At 54.8% G+C, this 26006-nt stretch overlaps 1 protein-coding gene across 7 annotated transcripts in view; it reads left to right on the top strand.

The window, feature by feature from the left end:
- The window catches only part of MPRIP (myosin phosphatase Rho interacting protein), a 73147-nt gene that overhangs the window by 3603 nt on the left and 43538 nt on the right, over window positions 1-26006 (top strand). For all 7 annotated transcript variants that reach the window (XM_071443863.1, XM_071443868.1, XM_071443869.1 and 4 more), the window contains exons 2-3: window positions 7681-7758; window positions 9568-9633. In XM_071443863.1, the coding sequence (XP_071299964.1) occupies window positions 7681-7758; window positions 9568-9633 (144 nt within the window). The remainder of the gene's footprint in view (window positions 1-7680; window positions 7759-9567; window positions 9634-26006) is intronic.

Genomic DNA, 26006 nt, shown 5'->3' with positions numbered 1-26006 from the left:
GTGGCTGTGCCACCCACCTGTTGCCAGCTTGTCTTATGCTGCTCCTTTCCCATCCAGGCAGAAATTCCCTTTTTGTGGGAATTTCCACTTTCCTGGCAAGACATGCCCATGCTGGCACTGCACGGTCCCTCTGTAACCACCTGCAAACCTCATATGGAGCTCGACTTTCCAGAACCTGCCCCGGGAGAATGGATGGTTCCCAGGGTCCCCCTCCTGTCTCCATGAGAGAGCCTGTCCAGTGGGACTCTTTTCCCAAGCAGCCTTTTCTCATGGGGGTGTCCCCATGGGGTCCCTGCTGTCCACACTGGCTGTTCCAGGCCAATCCATGTCTGCACACACATTTCCTTGGTCTGTGAGATGAAGCTCCCAACAACATGGGACAGGCTGGGAATTAACCTAAAAATTTTGCCTGGCCTGAATTGGAAGAAGAGCAGAGTGTAAAACAGTTGCTTTTAATTTTCTCCATGCATTTGCTCTCTCGGGGAGTGGGGACTGGCACAGATAGAGGAATTTGAGGACGTCTTTCCAGCTACCAGTGTCTTTTTTTTTCCCCTCTTTTTTTCTTTTTATTAGACATCATGGCATAGATGCCCAGAGGACCACCCAGTTAGAAAATAAAGCTCACAGACTTTTCCCACTGCCTCTTCCTGTGACACTCCTGCCCAGTGACAGGGGGTGGTTATTTCCATCCCTTCTCCATTGGACATTATCACTTTCCTACTGTTCTGGATGCTGAGCAGCTGGTGGCCAGCAGCCTTGAGGCTGGAGTGTGTCAGCATTGGGTCACAGGCTTGGCTTTGCTCTGGGACATTGCATCCATAGGGCTGGGATGCCCTGTGCTCCAGGGGTCTTGTCCTGGCTCCTTGCATTGTCCAAAGGGTGACAGGGTGAGGGATCATGTCCCGGCCACACTTTTCCCTCCAGCTCTGCTCCTTTTTGGGAGGAAAAGCCCCCATTTTCCTGGAAAGCAGCCCCCGCGCTTGCATTCCCTGCTCCCCGCTGCTTGTATCATGCTGCAAAAATCTGCCTCTACTTGACTGATTATTAGCACTGAACAGGGGGAGATTTCTCTGCAAATGTCAAATTTGCCTCTCTGGGTGGCTGTGGAGGTCAGGGACTTGGAGGGCACAGCCAAGGGGGCTTGGGGGGGCAGGCTCATGGTGGCTCTGCCCTATGGGCAGCATCCCATCCTTGGGCAGTGACGTGCAGGCAGGGAGGGCAGCGGGCACTTGTTGGGAAGTTGTGTTGGATGCTTTGGGCTGCACTTGAACCTCTGTCTGGCCCAAGGGAAGGGACGTGGTGGCGCCTTTGGGTGCTGGAGAACCGTCCCCTTTGCTCACACTCACTTGCTGCTGGGTTTTTGCATGGCGCCGCACCTTATCTGCGCCGGCAGCCGACGGAGTGATAAATCCCCTCTCCAGCACTGTGGAGAGATGTTGTGGCTTCTCCCAGGCACTGAGGCAGGCCAGTGGTGGGAAGTGGTTAGATATGCCTGCTGGCTGCCAGGCACACCGCCTCGGGGCTGCTCGAGAAGGAGCTGGAATTGCAAAGTCCATTCTGTCCCACTTTGTTTTGTTGCTGTTTGGCCAATTCCCCGTGCATTCTGCAGCCGGGCTCGGCCAGTTCTTGCTCTGACTGCCCCAGGCGATGGCAATGCTCGGACCCAAGCACAGCCCTGGGACCAGGGGTGTTTGCAGAAAGGGGCTGGCTGTTTGCATGAAGGGTAAATTCAACCTTTCCTCTTCCTGTTCCTCTGGTTGGTCAGTCACTCCCACTGCCCACACAGCAAAATGTTGTGGCAGCTCTGTCCTTTGGGATTTGTCAACACCTGGGTCAGTGGTAGCGTCGTGCCAGGAGGGCTGTGCCATGCACAGTGCCCACCAGCTGGTCCGTGGCAGTGGCACTTGGTGCTCCTTGTGCCCCAGGTCTAGTCTGTCCAGTCTGGTTTGGCCTTGTGCTGCATGTGGAGGTGTGTTGGTGGTGAAATCCTGGCCTGGGATTTGCAGCTCTGGCAGTGGCCGACTCATGCCTGCCTTGTGCAAATGTGTTTTGGCAGAAGAGCAGGATATGAATGGAGAGGGGACTCTCCCCATCATCCAGGGTGGCCTCCAGGAGCTGCCCAGGTCTCATCCTGGAAAAAGCACTGTCTGGGCTGGACCCAGGGGCAGTGAGCAGCCACTTGGATGAGGAGCTGGGGGATGGGAGAGTGTTTTTGCTTCAGGAATGGTTGTGGATGCTCAGAGGCAGCACTGCAGCCTCCGCGCTGGGGTTTGGCGTCACCAGGTGACAGACAGCAGAGGGGAAATGTTGTAGAAGCAGGAAAACAGGGATGTAAGCAGCTTAACTACTGAGGCTGGGATTCATCCTGGCTCTGGGGATTGCTGCTGGAGCATGGATTTGCACAGCAGTGTTTGCAGAGCCTCCCGACAGCCGTGGTCACGGGTCTCTGGTGGGTCTCCATCTGCCATCCCCCTGGGAGCACATAGAATATCAAGTGATGCCTGTCTCAGTTCCTAGAAGCCATGCTGTGGGCAGGAATGCCTGCTTGGCTGTTGCATCCTATTCCCTCCCTGAACACCGTGTCACCTTCCCCATTCCTGCCCAGTGACGGCTGCTCCGACTCATCCATCAGCGATGTTCTCTTGGCTCCAAGGTGTGCAAAACTGAGAGCAGAGCGGAGCTGGAACGGCCCAGATTTCCTATTTTGAGGTTGCAACCACAGTATTTGTGGTGACTTTCTCCTTGAACTGTGCCAGAAACGGGTCCCTGCCTCTGGAGAGCTCTGAGTGGATCAGGAGACAGCACACAGGCAATGATGACCTTACTGTCCCCCCTCTCTGAGAGCTGTCACCCCGTTGTGCTCCCCTGGGCGTGGGAAGCAGCAGGCACTGCTGTCAGAGAGGCTCCTTTGGTGAATGTATTGGGGCTGACCCATAAAGGTGATGGAACAAGTTCCACCTTGGATCCACCCCCAGCCTGGGTGGGTTGGGTACATCATTTTTTTGTGGGGCTGCTGGAAGCCCTGGCATCACTTCCCTGGTGCACAGGGCTCCCTGCTCCCAGTGCTGGAGGCAGAGCCTAGAGCTCCGATGCAGCAATCCATTTTTCTTCCCCTTCCCGCTCAGTTGCCAAGCCTGAACAAAACAAGCCCTGCCTCCACCCGAGACAGGCTGATTACGTCTGCCGGCAGCCTAAACAGATTATCCCTCCCGCCACGCGCTCCGAGCCAGGAGTCTCTGCCGGCAATGGATTCGGGCTTCCCTCAGAACATGTGGGGTGGGTGGGCACTGGCTGTGGGGGCATCCCAGCCCACCCAGGTGTGCAGCACCCCAGCAGGGATGGGGCTGCTCTGCCATGGGGTTGAGTCTGTGCCCTAAGAGGGGATGTGGGTGTTGGTACAGCTCTCCTGTTCCACCCTGTGCAGTGAACTCCTGCAGCACTGTGAGGCTGGTGCTGTGTGGCTTTGCTGGGTCCTGTCATGCCTGGCTGGTTTGTGTGGGGAGGGAAGAGCTGAAGGTACCATCAAAAACACAGGAGGTGTGAAAGCCTGTCCGACAGGCAGCTGCTTGGTGTCACAGCCCACCTCCAGCCCTGTGACTTGGTGCTCCATGGGCTGCCACGCTCCTGTGACCCATCCTGCCCTCTGGAAGCGGGTGCCCTGTGGCCCTGGGGCTGTGCAGGGGTTCTCGTATCAGCCTGGGCTTTGGGAAGTGATGAGTGGCTCTGCACGTCCTTCAAGCCCAGTTCCCCATCTGCTGGGAATTGTGTTCCCAGTGCTGGTGGAGCTGGTTGGGGTGGTTTGTCCATGCCTGGGCAGCATCAGCACAGCAGCCTGACAGCTTTGTGTAAACCCAGCTGGGGCCGCTTCCTTCTCCGCTTCCTCCCACCCGCCGTGCTGCCGGCACTGGGCTGGAGGCAGCGTCCTCCCCCTGGATGCACTGTAGGGCTGTGGGCCGAGGGGATGGAAGCAGTGGCTGGAACAGCGACCTGAGAGGCAGGTGAGGTGCTGGTGTGCCCCACAGCCCAGCTCCAGTGCCAGATCAAAGGTGGGATCCGATACCTGGGCACTCCCAGAGGTGTGACAGGAAGCGGAGCGGTGACGCGGGGACGTTTCTGCCTGAGTCAGCCTCCAGCAGTCCCAGGGATGGAACTGGGCACTGTGGGGCTGCAAATGGGCCACACCTCTCACCTGATGGTGGGGTGAGCGTCACCCCACCCCAGCTCCATCCGCTCTCCACTCTGCTCTCCCACAGCATTTTGTGGCTCACCCTCCGGCCAGGTACCTTCTGGAGAAAAGCAAAGCCACCCACCCAGTGCCTGAGCACCCTGTGTGGCTGCTACCTGTGGAGAAACTACGTGGAGCTGCCCTTTGGATATCACCGGAGCTGCCAGGAGGCAAGCAGGGCCCTGCGTGGTCAAAGGCATCCTGGGAACCCTGGGGTTGTTTCTAACACCATCCCTAAATGTGAAGTTGGACAAATCTCCTTGGAAGAAGGAATTTTTGCTCGCAGGTCTTGCTCAGTGCTGGTTGTTGCATTTTCTTCCTCTTGAGGAGCTTTTCAGAGGAAGCCAAGCCAGTGGAAAGGACGTGTGATTCCAGCTCCATCCTGGTGCTCCAGCACCTTCCAGGACCTGCCTCCCACATCGGGTTTATTTTAAACCTTGCTTCAGCACGGCCATTCCAATGCAGGTGTGATGAGCTTATTTCAGACACTTCGTGTGCTAATTCATATCCCTTTCATTTAGGCTTGTATCTCTCTGGGCATTGCTTGGTTTTAGCAGGAGCTTGTTTTGGTTTGGCTTTAAAAAGCACTGCTGCGTGTTCATTTGTTGATGGGTGGAACCAGGCTGCCCACGCTGCCTGGCTCTAATTCATACCTTTCAGCTATTTTGGTTTCAATATCTGGAATTGGATGCTCCTGCCAAAATAAGTGTAGCCCACTGGTGGTTTTTTTATGATGCTGGTACAGAAATGACCGTGCTCTGTGTTAAGGGTGTATATTTCAGGTGCTTGGTGTTTATTTACAGACAGTTTGAGCTAAAATTGGAATGGCTGAAGGCAAATTAATGTCTGCTGGGGGGTGTGAGCCAGGCTGAGGTAGGGCAGGACTTCATGCCTGTAATACTGGGTTAGGGCTGCTTGCTGCTGGCCCTGGTGATGATGTCCCCTGTTGGTTTCACAGTTATTTTGTCCCTGGTGTGTCACTGGGACATGCCTGCTGCTTGTCACACAGGCTGGATGCTGTGGGGAGCTCAGAGTGGCTGGGGTGGCTGCAGTGCTGTGGCTTGTGTCAGGGAGAGTTTTTCTCATGGGGCTTTGCTGGGTTGAGCGCTTGGTCTTGGCTGGGAGCTGCGCTGGGGCATAGAGGGGAGAACTGGGGGATGGAGGAGAGCTGAGCCCTGTCCGGAGCATTGCCAGGGTGTGCCCTGGTGTCATGATGCCAAGCGTTGGGGACATCAAGTGCTGTTGTCACTGTCATCCTCTTGTTCCTGCATGGTGGAGACCACTCCTAAGATCTTCGCAAGCCCCAGCTGCTCAGCACTCACCCCAAGTTCTCTCCCAGGAATTCGGGGACCCCATTTCTTGTCACAGTGACCCATTGAAGGGTCTCTGACGGGTCATCAGTAGCGATTTGCAATTCTGCTTTTCCCCTATAAAACACAAGAGACATTTGGGATGTCTGGCTCTTCCCAGGCCACACGGGTGGCCGTGGCCACATCCCAGCAAGGCAGGGAGTGTTGGGATCCCCCGCTCCCTCTGGAGCCTTCCCATGGCGTGGGCACGGATGCGTCACGGGCGGCTCTGGGTGGGGGCGCGGGGCGGGGTGTGCCGGGGGAGTGGCAGAGCCTGGCTCACCTGCGGGGCGCTGCCGGCGTGGGCGGCACGGAGCTGGGCATGGAGCTGGGCATGGAGCTGGGCACGGAGCTGGGCACGGAGCTGGGCATGGAGTGGTGCCGAGCGGCTGGAGGTGGCATGGGGGCCATGGGCGAGCAGGGCACTGGCATCCAGGTGAGCTGGGCAGGGGTGACGGGAGGCTCCAGGCCCTTTGCCAAACCCAGGGAGGGTGGTGGTGCACACAGGTGCCTTTCTGTGCCCCCAGTGGGGTCATGGGAACAGGTGTAGGGGTGCCCTGGGCCCCCATAACGCCCCCGAATTGGATCCCAATCCAAGCGCTTTGTTTTCATTGGTTTGAATCTCATTTAAAGGGGAAAGGAAGGAAGGTCTTCTCAAATCATGTTTACCCAGCTGCTGGGAGAGCAACACCTCGAGCTGGTATGTCATATTGTGGAGGGGATAAGAGATTTTGTTATTTCTTTTCACTTTATAAACAGTAAAAGGTCTCCTCCGGCGTGTTTCCAGTTTGCTTACTCAGTGCTTCATGCATTTGACAGTTTCTGGTGCATAGGCAGTTTCTTCTATTGTTTGCAGGGATTTTTCCAGAGGGGAAACTTTTTTTTAACATTACAAAACCACACAAACTGGCAGGAGGAATCTAGGGGAGGTACTGAATTGGAAACAGTTTTAAACTTTAAACTTTAAACTTTAAGGAACAGAAAAGAATGAAAGCAACAAGATTAATTGAATCAGTTAGAGAAGAGCTGGGAGTGTGTGTGTCCTTGTGACTTTTTGGCTGGGCCAGGATGGACGTGCGTGGATGTTCCATGGTGGAAAGCAGTGTTCCCAGACCCAGGGTCTCCTGAAGCTGGCTCTGCTCTGGATTTCCACCCTCCTGGTCTCTCTTGGTATCTGTGGAGCCGCCTTGCTGGTGTGGCAATGTCTTGCTACTCTTGCAGCAGGATTTGGCCCCAGCCCTTGCCAGGTGTTGGCTCATCGTTTACAGCTTGACAAGGCAGCGGGAGCGGTGCCCGCAGGAGTTTGCGTGGGAGGACATGCCCGGTGCCCATCCCCATCCCACCGCCTGCCATGGCGTGGGTCAGCTTCACCCTGGCCACTTCTGCATCCAAGCCATCGATGGAAAGAGCCTGGATATTTTATTTTCCACTGACATACGGCAGTGCTGCAAGGTTCTTTCCGAGTATTCTTTCCCTTTCTCTTCCCGGCTGGCTGAATGAGCTGTTTTCCCTCCTCCTGGCTCTGACCTTCCTGTGTGCTCGCTGGGGGGAGCGGGCTGGCAGGGGCTGCCCTGCAGGGAAGCAGGAGTTGGATGTGCACAGCACGGGAAGCGGCTGGGAGCTGGAGAACTGCCAGCACTGGGTAGTTTTTCCTCTCTTAATTAACGAACGGAAAACATCGAGCTCTCCTTTGGAGTGTGTTTGTGCTTTGGAGTAGAGGCACGCTGCCGATGGCGACGGGAAGAGCCGCGCTGGGGATGGGCTGTGCCGCTCGGCAGCACCCGGGAGCTTGGTGCTCCGGGCACGGTGCCATGCAGGAGCAGCTGTGTTTGGAGTTTGTGCCTGGGGTTTTGCCTCCTCCCGAGTCCTCGTCTCAGTCCCATTGGCACACAGTGTGTGTCACACCACGGGTTGCCATCAGACACCACGTTCCCTGCGCTGGGAAGGCTGAGTTTGCCTGCGTGCAGGAGGCTGAGCTCACACAGCTGCCTTTGTGCTGGGGCTGCTGCAGTTTCCCGTGTCCCTGACCATCGATTCCCTGTGGTGCTGATCTGTGTTGAGCCGTTTTCCGCTGTGAGTGAGTGTTCCTGTGCTGTTTCTTTGCAGGCCAAACCCATTTATGGTGGCTGGCTGCTGCTGGCCCCGGAAGGAACGGACTTTGACAACCCCGTCCATCGCTCCCGGGTAAGTGAAGCTGAGACATCCCCTGCCCATGACGTTGGTGGGGGTGGCAGGAGGGCATGTCCCTGCCCATGAGGGTGGCTGTGACCCTGGGAGTGCTGAAGGCACCTCCATGCTCCCATTCTCTTGTGCAAACCAGGAAGCTGGGAGATGTTTCTGGCAGCAAGGCTGGAATGCCTTCTCTGGGATGCAAGGTCTCCTGTGCTGGGCAGCAGCCTGGGGCACTGCAGGTGCGGGTCAGGCTCAGTCTGTGCAGTTTTATTGCTTGTTGCTTTTGCTTTTTGATGTTTTGATGTTGCTCTGGTTTGTCTGACACATGCCATGCTGCCAGGAAGGCGCTCAGGCCAGTGGGGTGTGGGCTGTGTGACTCTGAGCTGTGCTGTGGCCATCAGAAAAGCACCTAGTTTTCCTTTGGGGCTTGGAAACAACTACTTTATTTTCTGCAGCTCATTGTGAGCATGCCCAGAGCTTTAGAGGGAGGCTGCATCCCATCCCCTAGTGTGGATATGCCGATGTCAGGCAGGTCCTGCAGCAAGGAAGGGGCTGAGTGGTGGTTCCCATTTGCTCTAACCTGCAGAGCTCTGAAGCCAAGTGCTGGCAGCAGGCACCTGCAGACAGAGCAGGACACACTCAGCTCCTTCCCAAAGGGGTTTTCTCATGCCTGGCAGAAACAGCAGCATCCTGTGGGGTTGGAGCATCCCCCACTTTCCTGTCCTGGGGGGTGTGAGGCTCAGAAGGATGTAGTGAGGCTGAGGTCCTTTCACTGCTGGCTTGTGACAAGGACTTCCAGCCTGTCCTGCTTTTCTTGCAGGGAGCTTGCTGCTGAGCTGCCAGGATGGGGCTGTCTTGTGCGTGCAAGGGATGGCAATGGTCCGTGAACCCTCTGTCACGCAGCCAAAATGTTCTGGGAGCTGTTTGTAATAAAAAAATGGCTCCTGAATGAACAAGAATTGGGTTCTGAGTTCAGCCTGGGGTATATGGGTCATTATTTGGAGTCACAGCTTGTCATAGGCTTGCTGGCCTGACATAAAGGGGACATGGGACCTGGCTCTCCCCAGAACCCAGGCTGCCTGCTAAGCTGGGGCTTGTGGAGGTCCACAAGGTCCTCCCTAGTTCTGCTTGTCCCTGAGCACCCTGGACTTTGCCTGAAGGGCTGAGAAAAGTGAGATAAGAATTGCTGCACTGGGGCTATGAATCCAGGACTTTTTTATTTCAGCCTGCTCAACCAGTTTTTGCTCTTGGCCGAAAACAACCTGGCACACATGAAAAAAAAAAAAAGGCAGTTTTCCAGCCAGATCAGTTCTCCAATCTGATTTACTGTGCAGCTGCAGAGGCAGCAGTGCCAGCGTGGTGCCAGGATTGCCTGGGCAGAGCCATGCCAGGAGTGCAGCCACCATCCAAACTGAGCTCATGTGCTGCTGGGGGACATGTGACATGACACCCTGTCACTCTCCAGCACTGGATGCTGGAATAGATGGTGCAGGATGAAGCTGAGGGCTCAGAACATTTAGTTTGGGGATCCTTCTGGTGTCCCCAGTATTTGTGGCATGAACCTGAGTTATGAGAGGTTTAGTTTGGATATTAGGAAAAGGTTCTTCCCCCAGAGGGTGATCAGGCTCTGAACAGGCTCCCCAGGGAATGGTCAAAGTCCCGAGGCTGCTAGAGCTCAAGGCAGTGAGCATTGGGCAATGTGGGCTGATGCACACAGACCTTTGGCAGAGCCCTGCCAGCTGATGTGCAGCTCCAGTGCTCCCAGCAAGGCCCAGGGGCTGGTGGGCACTGCCATGACCCACCTCATGTCTTCTCTTGCAGAAATGGCAGCGTCGGTTCTTCATCCTCTACGAGCATGGGCTGCTGCGCTATGCCCTCGACGAGATGGTGAGTGCTGCCTGGCTCTGTCCAGGTTCTGGGGATCAGCTGGGTTATCTGCTGCCCTTGGAGTGCTCTGCCAAGCTGGAGGAGAGTTGTGCTCGCTGGGTTTGACTCTGTGCCAGGCTGGGTTTGTGTGGGAGCTCAGTGGTCACTCTGCAGAGGACGGGTGGGTGTTTCGGAGGCACGTGAGTCCCTCCTGGCACGGGATTCCGCAGTTACTGACAGATCCCACAATGACAGGAAGTGCTGGAGGGGGGTCCCCAAGGTTGTTCCCCCTCCTTTTTGCCCAGTTTCCCGGTGCCAGCTGGGTTTTGGTTGTGGTGAATCACCTTGGCAGTGTCTGAGAAGGAGGCCCTGCCTAGCGATGCCCGTGGAAAGTAGGTCAGCTGGAACGCCTTCCCCCTGCCCACCCGCCCTGGAGCTGCAGCTTGTCACCAGCCCTGCTCCCAGCAGTAAAAGGGGATCAAAGGAAGGCAAACCCATTCACTGGGAGCTGCAGAGTGGGGCTGAACAGCCCAGTAGGTCAGTCCCAGGAGCACCCAGGACTGCTGCTCTATCCTGCTGGCTACAGGAAGCTCACGGGAGGGTCCCCAAGGCTGAACAGGCTGGCACAGTGGGCACCCATGTGCTGGGATCTGCCTGGGCAGGAGGCTCAGGAAGCCAGCTGGAGAGAGCACACCTGTGGGACAGGGACACATGGGGACCTGTGTCTGTGGTGGGGAGGCTCCCTGCGAGGTCAGTGTGCCTTGGTCCTCCTCCAGCACCTCCTGTGAGGGCACCGTGGAATGAGGAGGCTCGGCGAGTGTGGCTCAGATTTCATGCTGTGTTTGTTTGTATTTTTACTTGGGGTTGGTCCAAGTGCCCTAAATAATTTAAATGTCTTTGGTAGGAGCAGTGGAGGCTTTAATACATTTTCAGTGTCAGCAACCTGGCTCTGCACTGGGCTGCTTTTTCCTGTCCTACATTGACAGGAGGGTGCTTTGTGTCTGGGTGGAGCAGGGAGATTGCCCAGTCTGAGGGTAGAGGTGCAGAAATGCTGGGAAACACAATCTGGAATATTTTTTTGCTGTTCTGCATCCTGAGGAGGTTGAGCTCCCCCAGGTTCTGCCACATCTGGGCAGAAGCAGACAGGCAGTGCCCCAGCCCTGTGCCACAGGGGCCAGAGAGCACCCAGAGGACAGCAGGAGCATCCTGCAGTTCTCCAGGCACCTGCTGGGCTTTTTCCCCTCGAGAAGGGAGAAAGTGGAAAAATACAGACAAAAAAGGGAAGGTACACATGTGCAGCATGGGATGGTGTCCTGGGCAGTGTGACAGCCCTGTGCTGGCTCCTGGACTCGCTGCCCCATGGCCACTTGTGGTGTGATGGATCCCAGGAGAGTCTGATGCAGCAGGAGACCTCCCAGGCAGTGGCAGGCTGGGATTGAATGGCTCTGCTTGAACCTTTCAGACGTTAATTTTGTGGGTTTGGCAATTTCTGCTCTTATTAAAAGTGGAATTGGAGGAAGGAGTGAGCCTGGGAGGGGAGTCCTGGGCTGGTGATGCTGGTGGAGACGTTCCTGTGCCTGGCCAGGGAGGTTCTGCTCCTGGCTCCCAGCAGGTTGGAGAGCAGTGGGGTGTGGAGGGGCAGCTCAAAGCACAAGCCCAGGTTGAGGAGACCTCAGGGAGTCCCCAGAGATGTTGGTGCTGTGGTACTCAGAGACTGTGGAATGGGGCAGCACTGGGCACAGGGAGCCTTTTGCCAAGGGATGGGTAAAGTTTGGTGTTGGATTGGAGCATTTGGGCATGGAAGGTGGGACAAGCAGCCCCAGCTGTCCTGCTTGTCCTGTTCTCTCCTGAGACCTGCCCAGGGATATCCCAGAGCTGATCCTGAGTCTGTGCTCCTGCTTGGCCACCTTCTTTCTCTGTGTCAGTCATTCTGTCTGTCCTTGCTCTGCCATAGTTCCAGTCTGAAAATGAAAACAAAATGAGTTCTGCATGATGGCTGCATTGGGGAGAATTTGCACAGGCTCTGGACCTTCACCCCCTCAGACCAGACTGCGCTGCCAGACTCTCTCCCTGGGGTCTCCCTTTCAGGCTGGGTGCAGTTGGTGGCACCCAGATCCAGCCTGGCCACTGGGAATGCCCAGGAGATCCCAGCCCCTTCCCCTCTGCAGGGACCATGCCAGCAGCTGTTCCCAGCTCTGCTGAGCCCTGCCTAAGCTGAGCCTGCTCAGACGTGCAGAAATTCCTGCCTCTCAGCTGTGGGTGGACGTGGAGGGTGTGTGATCACTTGGGGATGCCTTCCCATCCTGAACATCCACAGTTGCACCCCGATGGTGGCTCGCTCCTACTGTTTGATAAACATTAATGCTGGGACTGATGATGTCAGGGCTGGTGCTTCTCTGCAGCAGCTGGAAGATGACAAAGCCACTCTTACTGAGGGAAAGCAGGAAAGGACAGGCTTGGGGTTGAGCTGCTGTGTTGTGAGTGTCCAAGGACAAGTTTCAGTTCTCCTGGTAGAGCAGCCTGTGGTCTCCAGTGCAGCCACTGCCGTGGGAGAGCAGCCCGGCACTGCGGCGCTCTGGGAGGTTCTGGTTGGGATTTGGGAGCTGCCACAAGAATAGTGCAGGGCTCAGGGGCCAGAGCCAGCGAGTGGCAAGTGCAGAGCTTTTGCCTGCCTTTGTTTTGATTGCTGTGATCTATAATTAGCAGCCGAGGTCTCTATAAATAGAGCCAGCCTGCGTGGGAATGGAAAGGCAGGAGGGGTTTGTGGGGATGGAGAGCTCTGCCATGTCCCTCCCTGGGCCTGCAGGTGGGCCTGGGGCCTCAGCCTCTGCCTGGGGATGGATCCAGCCCCGTGCCTGGGGCAGGTCAGAGGAGTGGGTCTGGATCTCCAGGCCAGCTTCTTAATGAATCACTGCATATCCAAGCCAGGCCTTGTGTCTGTGCCTCAGTTTACCCCCATGCTGCTTCTCTTGAGCTGGGATTTATACTAGGTTGGCATTTTGCATCCTCCCTGGGGATATTCTCGTGTCACATCAGGCTGCCTTTTGGTAGCTAAGACTATTAATTTAGAGCCTTTTTGCTTTGTGCATATGTTAGTTTGAAAACAGGACAAAATTGAGGCTTGTCTGGGAGCATCTCAAACTCACTGGTGCTGTGGATGAGAGGCAAGGTGAGGGCATCTTCTGATTGGGCTCTTTTAGTTTCCCTGCAGTGATTCAGGAGGAGCATTCCTGTGCATGAAATACCCATTTTGCAACAAGCTGACCTCAGTCTGTCTGGCACTTCCCAGCTTGATGAAATGTGTGAGCTCTATCTCTACCTGTTACTTGCTGGAGTCAAATTGCTTTGTGAAATTGGGAAGGGATCTAGAAGGATGCTTGAATCAGTAGTCAGCCACCTCAATACCAGAGTTTGCTGGGGTTGGATGGTTGTGTCCTCCATGGTGGTGTTGCAGACCCTTCCCAAACTCACAGCAGGGTGGTCCTGCTCCTACATCAGGAACTCAGATGGATCATAATGTCATTAACCTCAGAACAATGGAGCAGACATCTCTGCTCCAGCCTGTGATGGCAGGGAGGGAGGTCAGCAGGGAGCTGGGAGCTGATGGGACTGGGGTGAGCTGGAGAACGAGGCCAGCCTGGCATCTGGGAATGGTTAGGGAGCAGAGGGACCCCTGGGCTGGGTGTATAAATAGGAGAAGAGAGGCCAGCTCAGAGGTGGGAGGTCTGGCACTACACAGCAGGGCTGTGGGGTCACATCTGGAGACCTGCTTGGCCCCATTCCTGGCCACAGAAACCTAAGGAACTGATAAATGGGTAAAAAAGGAGAGTGTTGTAAGCATTGGTGGCAGCTGGAGGGGGATCAGAGGAAGGGATGCATGCTTGCTGATGCTGTGATCCACAGACCTGTGTGATTATTGTTTCCTAATTCACCCCCCTCCAAACACCTCTTTATTTGGAGGAAAGGGGCATTTTGAAATGTCACTGTCAGCAGAGCTGTGCTGTGTTGGTTTTCATTGTAGTTACCTCCTTTGTCATCTGTATTGTTTTAGGAAGCCAAGAGCCCGTGTGTGTGTTTTCCCCCTCCTTTTTAGATCAAAGCAGTTTACTTCAGTTTTGGCACAGAATTGAAATTCATTGGCAGGGATTAAAAACAAACCTTAAACATCCTGGCCTCTCTGTCCTTACTTTTTCCACACATTTTGCCATTTAAGTGTTTCCAAGCTCTCCCTGCCCCCTCCTCCGTGGGAGCACCAGGCTTTACAAACCCCATTCCCCTCATCCCCAGTGGTTTCCCCCAATGGACACAATTTTGCCAGTGCCTCTGTTTGCCAGATCAAGACTTTCAGTTTCTGTTTAGCATAAAAAAGCTTTTGGCTTGAATCAAAGTATGTTTGAAATTTAAAGTAAGCAGAGACAGAAAGGCTGGGTGGGAGTGACTGTGTGAGGCTCAGACAGTGACAGGGACCCCCCATCCCAGTTTTTTTCCTGGATGTTGTCAAGTCAGGGTGGATGATGATCTGTGAGGTTTTATGTGGGATATTTGGTGTGTATGTCATAGATGATGCAGTAGCAATAAGGAAATGATGGGAAAATTGGGAAACAGAAATCCTTTCTCCTTTGGGGAAGCTGGGCAGGAAAGGGACACCAGGGAGAGGGGACATGCTTGTGACTGCTCTAGGGGAGCTGCAGAGAGAGCACAAGTGCTGGTGACTGAACAGAGCTCAGAGATCTTTGAGGAATTTTGTTGTGTTTAATTTTCAATACCGATTTGGGGGAAAAAAATCCATGAACCTACAGGGAGCCCTGGGAACTCATTCCCCAGGGCATTGCTGAAGTCAGGACCAAGCAACCTCGAAGGGGGTGAGAGGATCTTCATTTGTGGTTGTATATTAATGTCTGTCTTGATGCTGATGCAAGTGTCATTACTGGGGTTGGGTGTGGGGATCCCATAAGGGTGGCTTTGGGGTGTTCTTGTCTTCCCATTTCTCTCTGCTCCAAGTGTCTGGCCCCAGTTGCTGCAGGAGGTGGGTTCTGCTGTCAGGACACCCGTGGGCTCCTCCAGGAATGGTTCCCTACATTTGCTAAACCCTCTTTTGGTTTGTGTCTTTTAGTTTGGGAAGGTAAAACTGCTGAGCTACAGAAGGAGAATTTGGGAGGGGGCTGAGGGAGCAGGAAGCTCTCCTCCAGGGATGGCTCCATCACAAGTCCTGGTAACTGACAATGGCCAGGGACATCATCAGGGCCCCAAAAGTGCCTGGGTTTATTGTGAGCTTTGGAGATCACTGTTGTCCACATCCAAGCCCCCCAAGAAGGACATTCCATGGCTGCAGGACCCTCTCAGGAGAGGCCCCGGTGTGAAACAATCCGTGGTGGGAGGTTTGGGAGTTAACAGGCAGAAAGAGGATGAAAGTGGAGTTGAAAGCTGGATGCAGCCAGCGACCTCCTAACACAAGCTGCTGCTTTGATGACCTGGCCCAGGTGCTTCCTTCCTGGAAACAACACAGCTCCTATTGTCTTCTGCAGGGCGAGCCACAAAGCTGGAATTGCTCTTAGGCTGAGCAGCAAGGACAGGTTCAAGTGGCTCCATCCTTCTGCTTTTTCCCCACTCCTCGTCCCTCGGGACCTAGCAAAGACTTTTCTGTAGAAGACGTGTGCCAGAGCAGCAAGGGAAGTGAGCTGGAGTTTAGATTGCATTTCTCTTGTTTCTGGGGGGCAGAGTGAAACAGGCACTTGCAGCAGCTGGAGTTCCTTTGTGACTCCTGGACCTGTGGCTTCCAGCCTGGCTGCAGGCTCTTGGTGAAGGAAAAATTGAATCTGCTGGAAAAGGTTAATGTGGGAATCAAGCTCTGATGGCATTTAGGAGGGAAGATGTCAGGGCTGGCAGTGAAATGGCACAGCTGAGGCTGAGCAGTTACCCTGGCATGGGCCCCCTGGTCCCCCCAGGCAGCAGAGGAAGGGGCAGGGGTGGGTGCCTGATCCCAACTCTTTCCAAGCCAGGGCAGTGCTGGGCTCCCAAGCATCCCCCAGTCTCTGGGTGGCCGTGCCAGTGCACGTGTGAACGACCAAACCACCCAAGGAACCAACAAAACTACAATTTCTTTGCCCTGGTGTTGCTTGGTGCTGGGGAGGGGATGTGAAACGAGGTGCCTGCAGCCATGTGGTGGGGATGGGGTTGGGTTTAATTCTTTCCACTGTCAGGTTGGTGAGGAAGGACCTGAAGGAGGCTGTGGTCTGCAGCCTGGGTGATGCTGGGTAACAGCATCCCTTTCCCTGCTCCTGGAAGCAGCAGCATCCCAGCAGCTGGCACATCCCTCTTCCCACTGAGCATCATGAGGTATCCTGGCATTGACTGGTGGCATTCAGTGCTGCAAACCCCTCAGTTGACAGCTCAGAGAGGAGGACGAGGACATGAATGGAACAAGGCAACAAAGCTGCTCCAAAAATCAAAGCGCGTTCCCCCTTTTTTTTTCCCCGGCAGAGATCCTGCATTCATTGATTGTTGACATGACATATGTGGGTTGGAGAAAGGCAGCGGCAGCTTCTGGCAGGGGAGGAAGGGGCTGGGGGGGCCGGAGGGGTTCTGCAAGCCGAGATGCTGATTACCAGGGGCAGCAAATAGCTTGCAGCTGCCTCCGCTCAACACGCTCTTTGTGGCGCTTGCAGCCACTCTTTGGACGCAGCTATTTTTAATTTCCCCAAGCGCGCACAAAGCGAAGGGGGTGGGCGATGCCGCTGGCGTCCCCCCTTCCTGCCCCCGCTCCCACCCCTTTCCCAGCCAGCCCTGCGCTTCCCGGCTTCCTCCCACCCTCCGGGGAATGTGGGGAGCTGCACTCCCTCTTTTTTTTTTTAGTTTTCTTTTTTTAAATTTTTTTTTTTTTTTTTTTTTTTTTTTTTTTTTTTTTTTTTTTTTTTTTTTTTGGGTCCGTGTTAGGAGCCGGCCTTGGCTCCCCCCCCCCCCCCCTCCACCCTGCGGCAGTGTGTGCGGGGAGCTGGGAAAATGCAGAAATAAATAAATACACAATTAGGCAGGCGTCCAGCCGTGGAGGGGGGCGTGCTGCAAAAGGAGACTCCGGCCAAATTTTGGAATGCCTGAGAAAGCGGCTGGAGCCGTGGGCGAGTGCAGGGCTGTGGGCTCCCCACCAGAGCAGAGATGGCTGTGACCCCCGAGGAGGAGGAGGAGGAGGAGGAGGGTGGCAGCTCCCAGCCTTGCTCTTGGGGGGCTTCCCCCCACTGGCATCTCACTGAGTCCAGGACAAGGCGTGTTTGTGCTGGGGCGTGGTGAGAACGGGGGTCTCAGCGTGCTCCTGCCTCGGCTCAGGAGTGATTTTTCCACCAAAACCTGAGTTGTGCCCTCTGTTCAAGCAGTAACACGGCTCGGGGTTAATAAATTACTTATTTGCAATCTTTGTTTCTCTGTTAGGTAAGCATTGGTGAATATGATATTTCTGCTTTATCCTGGGCATGAATTATTCATCAGGTTTGGAGGCTGTAAAAGGGACGTCAGGTTAAAACTTGCGTGGAGACAAGCTGAGGTCTTCAGTGAGGTTTTGTAAACAGCTTTTCTCAGGGTTACCAAGTGCAGGGGTTTTGCAGGAGTCTTCCCCCTTTTGTCTGTGCTGTTTTAAGGCATTTCTGGTGAAAAATGAAAATTTCCAGGCAGATTTGATTATTGGTCTTGCTCATTTACTTACCATGGGCTGCAGATAGATACAAAGTAGATACAAACAAGTAGAAAAAATACAAGATACAAAAGTAGAAAAAAAAAATCAAAATGCTGTTTTTCCTTTATGGAGGACCAGGTAACAGCATGTGAACGTGCTCTTGGTGATATGTATTTTGTAAGATCTTTTTATTTTGTCCTGTTTCTTCAAAGCTGCAGATGAGGCTCTTCCCTGCAGTCACTGAAGTCTGACTGCAAGCAGGCAACGAGATAAAACAGCCAGACAGCTTTGCTGAAAGTTGAAATTACCATAGGTAAATCACGTGTGCAGCAACTTCACTTACCCTTCACCTCCTTCCTGCAGGATCCCATCCAGGAGCTGGTTTGTGGGAGTGTGTTAACAGCCTTGTGCTCTGCTCCTGCAGGCAGCACAGCTCCTCCTGTGCTGCTGCATGTGGAGCTTGGGGTGCTCCAGGAGCTGGGGAAAGCAGGGAAGGTCCCACCTTGCATGGAGGTTTCTTCCCCTCTGTGTTTTCCTGGCGTGCACCCCCCAGCCATGCCACATCTCTGCTGCCATGGCAGATGCAGGGAGGAAATTCTTCCCTGTGAGGGTGGGGAGAGCCTGGCACAGGTTGCCCAGAGAAGCTGGGGCTGCTCCATCCCTGGAAATGTCCACGGCTGGGTTGGATGGGGCTTGGAACAGCCTGGTCTGGTGGAAGGTGTCCCTGCCCATGGCAGGGGGCTGGAACTGGATGAACTTTAAGGTCCCTTCCAACTCAAACCATTCTGTGGCATGACCCTGGGGCTCTTGGCTCTTGCACCCCCCAGGCCTTGGGTGCTGTGGCTCCAGGTGCTGTAGCTGTGTCTCTTCATGATTTTATGGCCAAACAGAGCCCTGGGAAGCTGCAGTGGGGCCGTGGGCTGCTGTTCCACTGTGACCCATGGCTGTCCCCACTCTCCTCCCTGTTCCCTTTGCTGTGGGTGGCTGGTCCTTGGGCAGAGGAGGCAGAGGGAACAGGCACGCAGCGTGGCTTTAGAAGTGTCCCAGCAGCATCCTGAGCTCATGCAGGATTTCCACCTGTTGTGATGGTGTGACTGGAGAGAGAGGTGGGGTTTTGGAGCACACCCAGCCTTGGCCCTTTCCTCCACATTTCATCAGCCCTGCTGCGATCGCATCGATAAAGGCACAGGGATCACCAGGGCGCTGGGGAGCTACTGGGATATAATTAGGGTTTTGGTTCACTTTCCTGGCTGCTTTCCCATTAGGGGAGGGACAGCAGGGATTATGGATGGAGCAGATGTGTGGAGGGAGGGGATGTTTGGCTTGCATGGGTGGTTAATGCCATATACAGGCCAGTGCTGGGGGGGTGAAGTCTGTCATCCCAGGCATGGGGCATGGAGAAACCTTTTGTGCTCATCCCCCTCTGCTGGGATTGCACAGCTGCTCCCAAAGGAGGGGTTGGGAGCAGCACATGGCTGTGAATTCCCTCCTCTCCCTGTATTCCTCTACAGGAGCCAGATGTGAGCAGCAGGTTTAGGCTGCTACCCTGGGACAGTTCCAGCAGCCTTGTGTGTTAATAGTGAATTTTTCCTGGGCATTTAAAGCACTTCTTACCCCAGGTGCCACTTGCCTGTGAACCTGGTGGTGCCTGCCTGGCCAGGACAGCTCTTTGCTGTCAGTGTTAGTGCCTCCATCACATTGTGCCTGTGGCAGCAAAGCCCAGCTCAAGCTGCTGCTGGGTGGTCTCCTTGCCCCACAAGGCATGTGTGTGCCTGTTGTGAGCTGTTCTCCTTGAACTGCCCAGAAGGCTCACATTTTGCACCATTTGGTGGGATAGCCAATGGTCAAAGTTTGAGAAACTCTCTCCAGCCATCACCACGGCTTTTGCGAAGGTCTGCAGGGTCCAGGCTGGTCTGGAAGTTGCTGGAAGCAACGCAGAGTGGGTGTGGGGTTTTCTGTAGAGTGTGGGGTGCAGGATGTAGCTGCTGCTGGGTTGGCCAAGCCAAGCTCTTAGGCTTGGCCAACCCTCACACCTCCAGCTGCAGACCCCCAGGGCCCTGGGAGCCCGGCCTCCTGGTATTCCCAGCCCAGCAGGAAGCTCTGCAAAGCTCATAAGAGCAGTGCTGGGGAATAATGAGATTTCCAGACTAATTTGGCCGGATTCAAGAACTTCCACTGAAGCATCTGCGCCCGTGGGAGTTGCCCAAGCCTCCGGTGGATCTGGTGCTGCTGATCCCCAGGGCTGTTGTCTCCTTCTCTGCAGTTGCTGAGTGCCAGTACAAGACCTGTATTGACAGTCCTGGGGATACCCCACCACAGTGGCTGCAGGGCCTGAAATTATCCAGAGCTCCAGCAATGGTTGTTGGAGGTGGCTCTTCATGGCTGTGATGCTGCTGATGGCTTGGTCTGTCCCTGTGTCTTTGCACTGATGCCTCTGTTTGGTTGTATTTGCAGGAGAGGTTGTGGGATGGCTGGGGAGGAGGAGATCCGTCCCTCCTTTCCCTCTAGGCTGGAAGGGAGATGGGTTTACTTAGTGGGAGGTACAGGGATTTGATTGATCTAATTTTCTGCTTTCTTTGGATGACAATTACCTTGGTCATGTTCCCTCACCCCCATGAAGCAGAAATCCAGTTCCAGCTGGAACTGGGGCTGGCCAACATGGGTAGAGGTCATCCTGCTTCAATCCAAGCTTTCCTCCTCCTGAGCTGTGTCCAAAAGTGGCATCACTGTTTGTATGGCCATCTTGGTGTGTGGGTGACCTTAGGGAGCTGTGGCTGCTGGGGTTTGGTGAAGCCCCTTGCTGCTGTGGAGGCTGTGAGCACTGAGGTGGTGCTGAGCTCCTGCACATGTGTGCCTGGCACACGGTGCAGGGACCACCTGGGACTCGTCTCCTACACCGAGGGGGTGGAGGATAAAGTTGACAAGGCCAATTTGGAACAGTGCAATTTAAGATTCAAGTATCAAGATGCAAATGAAGCCCATTTTTCCTTCCCACCTCCAAACAACTGCAGTTCCCTCTCCAGGAAGCTCCTGTCGTGATCTCTGCACCAAGCTCTGGTCTGTCCGTGGTCTTGCTGGGTTTTTGCCATCGGGCTGATTACCATGACAACTTGCTGGAAGGCTGCAGATATTTGTTTCCCCCTTGGCTGTTGTGCCTGTGCATCTGGGAGCAGGGAAGATGCCACGCTGGCAGCTGGGAGCAGATGGGGTCGGATCTGTTATCATGTATTCCTCCCACCCCCCTCCTCGGAGGGGAGGAGGACATTTTGCATTTTAAATGCATCTAAATCCCATAGAGCAAGAGGAAAGAGTGACTTTTGGGTTTGCAGGGCTGCAAGGTGGTGCCTTTGGCACTGCAGGACTGGCAAATGCCTGTGCATTTCTGGGCTTCTGCTTTGGTCCCCAGAGAGTTGGGATAGGGCTTGAGTGGATGCTCCAGGCTCTTTGTACAACATTTGGCTTTTAGTTTGGTCCACAAACAGCCAGGATGGCAGCTCAGAGCAGCCTTTGGATACCCCACTCTGGTGGGACCTTGCTGTCCTTCCCATCATGGTGCCAATGTCTTCGGCATCTCTCTCCCTCTTCCTCTCCAGCAGCACTGGAAGTGCAGTGTGTGTATCCGTGGTTGCAAGCTTCCCTGAAAGGCTCCTGGATTTGTCCATGCTGCTGAGGACCTAGAGGGTCAGACACCAGTGCTGAGGGAGGTTGAACCCACTTGGTGACCACCAGTGGGTTTGCTGACCCTTCCTGCCCAGCACGGCTGGTTGTGCCAGGACTGGACATGGCTGTTCCCACCATCACAGACCCCTCAGAGGCTGTTCAGCAGGAAAGAGGTTAACAGGAAGGAGGCAGGCTAGGCTCTGGCTGCCAACTCCGACCCTGCTTTGGAGTGGGGAGCAGCTGGGAGCTGCAAGAGCAGTGCGAAAATAGCCTTATAAGGCCAAGAGAAGCTGGCTCCAGCCTCCTCACAGCCCGGGCCGGGCTCGCTCCGCTCCAGCACCCGCTGGCCCGATGGGTGCCCCTGGGGATGGGGCTACAAATGGGATGTGTGGCCCCAAAGCTGCTGCCTGGGCACCCCTGGGATGGGTGCTGGCCATGCCTGGCTGAGGTGGCACTGGGTGGGAGAGGAGCCCAGGGGTGCACACAGTCAGTTTGCAGGCAGCTCCCTGTGTTTAGACTCGCTGTCTGTGGACATAAACACCGACTCCGCTTAAAAGCGGCCCCTGGCTGAACTCTCCTGCCCAGCCCCTGCACTTCACCCCCTTCTCAAGCTGCTCCCCGAGGAAGAAAATTCCATCCCACTGGTAAAAGGGGAGCTGATGTTGTTTTATGTCCTGGTGGAGGCTCAGGAGGGCTCTTAGGGAATGCAGGGACAGGTGTGTGTGGCACTTGCTAACCCATCCCACCTCTTTGGGGTGGGTGACCTGGGGCTATGGGGAATTCCTTCAGCAAAACAAATCCCAGGAGCTGGCTGTCAGCACCTGTGATGAGCAACCCAGGGTCAACAGTGGGGAAATCTGTGGTGGGGCTGGGGGAAGTGGCATTTGTGGCATTTGTCCATCTGGGGGACGGTCTGCATTGCTGGCTGCACACCAGGGCAAGTGTCCCATCCCCTTCTCGTGCTGGCACAGGTTTGTTGCTGGTACAGAGGCACATTGGCAGGTGCCAAGGCCACATCTGCAGAGCACTGCTTGTGCCTCTGTCTGTGAAAGAGGAGTTTGCAGCTGAGAAAGGTGAGCTCAGGTGGCCAAGAAAAGATACCTGCCTCTTGCTTGGATGGCACAGGGAAAGCAGAGCTGCCATGAGGATATGGGAGCACAACTTTCTGCTGCCCTTCGATGGGTGACTCCTCTAGTCCAAGTCTGTCCTTTTGCAAAGCCCACAGAGGTTGTTTTCAACCTCTTTGTCTAATTTAATAAATCCAGGATGCTCAGCCTGCCAGCTGATCTATAAGTGTAATAAATCTGCCCACCGCAGCGCTCCGGTCCCGTTGTGGCCCTGTCGAGAGCCTCGTGCCTGGTGGCAGGAAGCCCAAAAGGCTCATTAAAGCCCTGCTGCTGTGCCAGCCATCCTAGCCTGGCACCTGGGCAGCTCAGGGCAGGCTGAGCCAGCCCTGTGTGTGTGCACAGAGCATCCCCAGCTGGGATTTAGGAGCTGCATCCCCAGCTGGGATTTAGGAGGTCATGCCTCGCCTTGCATGGCTGAAAAGGGGTGACTCTACATCTGAAAAGGCATCTCTGCAATTCCCTGAAAGGTGGTAGCCAAGTGTGGGTCAGTCTCTTCTCACAGCTAACAGCTGGTAGGACAAGAGGAACTAGCCTCAAGTTGCTCCAGAGGAGTTTTAGGTTGGATATTTGAAAAAATTTCTGTAATGAAAGAGTGGTCGAGCATAGGAATAGGCTGCCCAGTGAAGTGGTAGAGTCACCATCCCTGTAAGTGTTCAAAGAACCCACAGATGTGGTGCTTAGGGACGTGGTTTAGTGGAGGACCTGGCATTGCCATGGGTTAATGGTTGGAGGTGTTTCTACAATTCTGTAACTTTTCAAGGAGTTGGTGCTTTCTCAATGGCCTCCAGGTGGAAATGGTGGATGTGGCTCTGGGTTAGGCTCCCAATGCCATGCTGGTGCTGGGAGCTGCGTGTCCAAGCTCTGTCTGTGCCCTTGCCCAGCTGTGGTTGTCTCCATGTTGCCCTGATGTGCCTGTGACAATGTGACAGCAAAGTCTTGCTCCCTTCTGTTTGCATCCTGCCTGGAGCACTGTGATCAGCTGAGCCCAGGCACTGGGATGGGGGAAGCTTTAGCAGGCACAGGAGCTGCATCTGCAGAGCACAGGGGAGTGCTGTGAGTGAGCAGCGCTCGGCAGCCACCTTCATGAATATTTTAGCTGGGAGAATTAACATTTGTCAAGACACATTTATGGAGGCAGCGTGGATGTCTCTTCCCCAGGCACTGCAGGCTCGCTGCTGCTCCAGGGCAGTGCTGGGAGCCAGGGCAGTGCTGCCAGATCCTGAGCCCAGAGTGGGACAGCAGAGCTGTGATCTCCCCTGGGACAGCCAGGCCCCGGTGCCAAGGCAACCAGCCCGCCATGCGAGATAGACAAATGGTTGTGGGTTTTTTTTTTTTTTTTTTTCCTCTTCCCCTCCTGGTTCTTGGCAGAAAGTAAAATGTCCCTTTTGTTTGGTTTCCTCCTCCCCCTGCCCCATCGCCTTTCTTTAAAGGTTGTGTTCCAGATTTCATCAACCCATGTTGTGTAATAGCCCTGGACAACGGGCTGGGCATTGGCCATGTTCCATGGAGGCCATGGCAGAGCCCCTCCTCAGGAGCCTGACCATGGGGTTACCTGCTCCAAAACATCCTGTCTGCAGCTCCTGAGCAGAGCTCCCTTGTATTTTGTATCAAGCTGCTATGATCCCCATGTGTTAGAAATGACAGGGAAAGTCCTTGGAAAAAAAAAAAAATCAGAATTTTAAAAATCAAAATAATCCTGTTTTTCTAGCTCAAATAATCCTGGTTTTCTACCTCAGCCCTGCAATGCCTTATGGAAATGAGGGACTTTGCAGATAAACCCTTTTGATTTACAGCATCAGCTCCTGTACCTAGTAGTTCATCACCCACGAAGCATCCAGCACTGTGCAGCATGATGCAGTAATGCCCTGCTTGGGATTTCTTCCTTCAAGCTTCTGAGAGGTCCCCATTCTTTCTTTCACTCCTTTCCACTGCCCAAGGAGGGGGCTGCTGCAGCTGCTGAGCTCTGCATCCTAGGAGCATCCATCCAAAGATCCCTGCACCTCATCCAGAGGCTGCTGATGTTGTTGATGTGGAGAGCCTGGCATGACTCACAGCCTGGGCACCCAGGGGAGGGAGAGGAGGAGGAGGAAGAGGAGGAGGAGAGTTCTCTATAGGCTTTGTGTGTTATGGAGAGGGACACTGAGCACGTGTGTGTGTCAATAGGGATCTGTCACTCCAGAGGGAAACAGCAACACAATTGTTTCTTGTCTCTGGTTCCTCTGCTGGTACTGGCAGCCTGGAGAGCTGGAGCTGCTCGTGTGATGCAAGTGCTCCTCTTCCTGTGCTGGTGAGGGACAGGCACTGCTCCAGTGACTGGGCTGGAGGCACCTGGTGGCACTGGTGGCCTCAAGGAGGGCTAGTGGTGGTGGCCTTAATGATGCTTCCACAGAGGTACACCCTTGTGTGCTTCCACTCCTACCCTTAAATGACACACCCAGCCACCAGATCCAGTTCTGGGGTAGCTGTGGGCTCCATCCCATTGGCAGCAGCAGTGGGAGAGAGCAAAGGCAGGACCAGTGCCTGGGGACAGGGCTGTCCCTCAGCTGGGGACTGGCAGCATTCAGGAGCTGAGGCTGAGCATCCACTCCTGCCTCACCCAGACACGAAGCCACCCTGGGGTCTGATGCTGGGTTCAGCCTTGTATCAAAGCATCTGCTCTTCCAAGGGCTGGTTGAAATCCCAGCCCTGTTGTTTTGGTGTCTCTGCCATGCAACACTTCTCTGCTTCTGCATTTATTTATTTATTTCCTTCCAACTGCTGGAGCCACACAGTCCTCACCTGGCCAGGGACCAGCTTTGCTCATCCTTCTCCAAGGTTCCCCAGCCTTGAGAAACCCTCCAGCCCAGAAACAGCTGCTCAGAGGTGAAGAAGGGGTCCAAGCCATCCCCTTTTCCTTGGTGCAGTTTGTGTGTGTACACACACATTTCCACCAGGCTCCATTTGCATTTTGCTTCACTTCAAAGTGCCTGTGCTGCCTCCAAGGAAGGAAACAAATGGTGTAAAGGAATTTACATCCCAAGTGAGTGAGGCTGCTGGTCTGTCAGGTTTCATCTGCTGCTGAGGGGTGTGGGGTGCAGGGGAGCTGCAGTGGGATGGAGGGTTCATCCCCGGGGCCGCAGGTGCAAGAGGGTCACTCCCAGCTTTGTTCCCAGCTCTTTCCTGGTGTCCTGGCTCAGAGGTGCAGTGGTGGATGGAGACTCATGTGTCAGGCTGTGCAAGATGCCAGCATTCACCCTTCACAAGGAGGGCTGAGTGGCAAAACCACTTTGCAGGGCCAGCCCCCAAACCGGCTCCTCTGCTGCCGGCAACGCTTCGGTCAGGGCTGGGTGTGGGCAGCAGGAGCAGCCGCCCTGCACTGCCATGGCCTTGCAGGGTGTTGATTCTTCCTCTCCTCCTGTGCCAGCTCCCTGCCAAATCCCTCTGGGGCCTTATAGGGCGTCAAGGGACTGAGTGGCCCAAGATCCCCCTGTGGGGCTCCCTCCCTCCTCCTCACCCCCCTGTCTTTGTTGAATTCCCTGGTGCAAAACTGCTCTGGGAGGGGAAGGAGGTTGGACCTGGACCTTACAGTCCTGGAGGCCTTGGCTCTGCCAGAGGCCAGCAAGACAAAAACTTTTCTAAGACTCCACTTGGAACAGGAGAAAGTTTTTCCGTTGGGTTTTTATAGCTCCCGGAAAGCGGGGTTTTATTTTTGTTGTCTAAGACAAAAAAATCCTCTTAGGAGCTGACTACCCGTGGCAGTGCAGGGCAGGAGGCTGGGCATGCGCCCTGCTGGGAGTCTGGGCTGGGCTTTGCTCTTCCTCCATCCTGGGGGGGTCTCTGGATGCTGATTTCCACAAGGAGAAGAGGAGAGTTTGGTGTCCCTGATGTACAACTGGTCCAGTTCATGTACCCAGTGCTGCAGCACCTGTGATGGCTCCTTGCCACCCCTGGGCTGTCATAGGATG

This window comes from Agelaius tricolor, unplaced genomic scaffold, assembly GCF_023055355.1.
Source record: "Agelaius tricolor isolate 1412-34295 unplaced genomic scaffold, bAgeTri1.0.p SCAF_19, whole genome shotgun sequence".
In the NCBI taxonomy this organism is placed as follows: domain Eukaryota; kingdom Metazoa; phylum Chordata; class Aves; order Passeriformes; family Icteridae; genus Agelaius; species Agelaius tricolor.
Note: the sequence above shows the minus strand (reverse complement) of the source record. Positions and strands in the feature narration are given on the sequence as shown.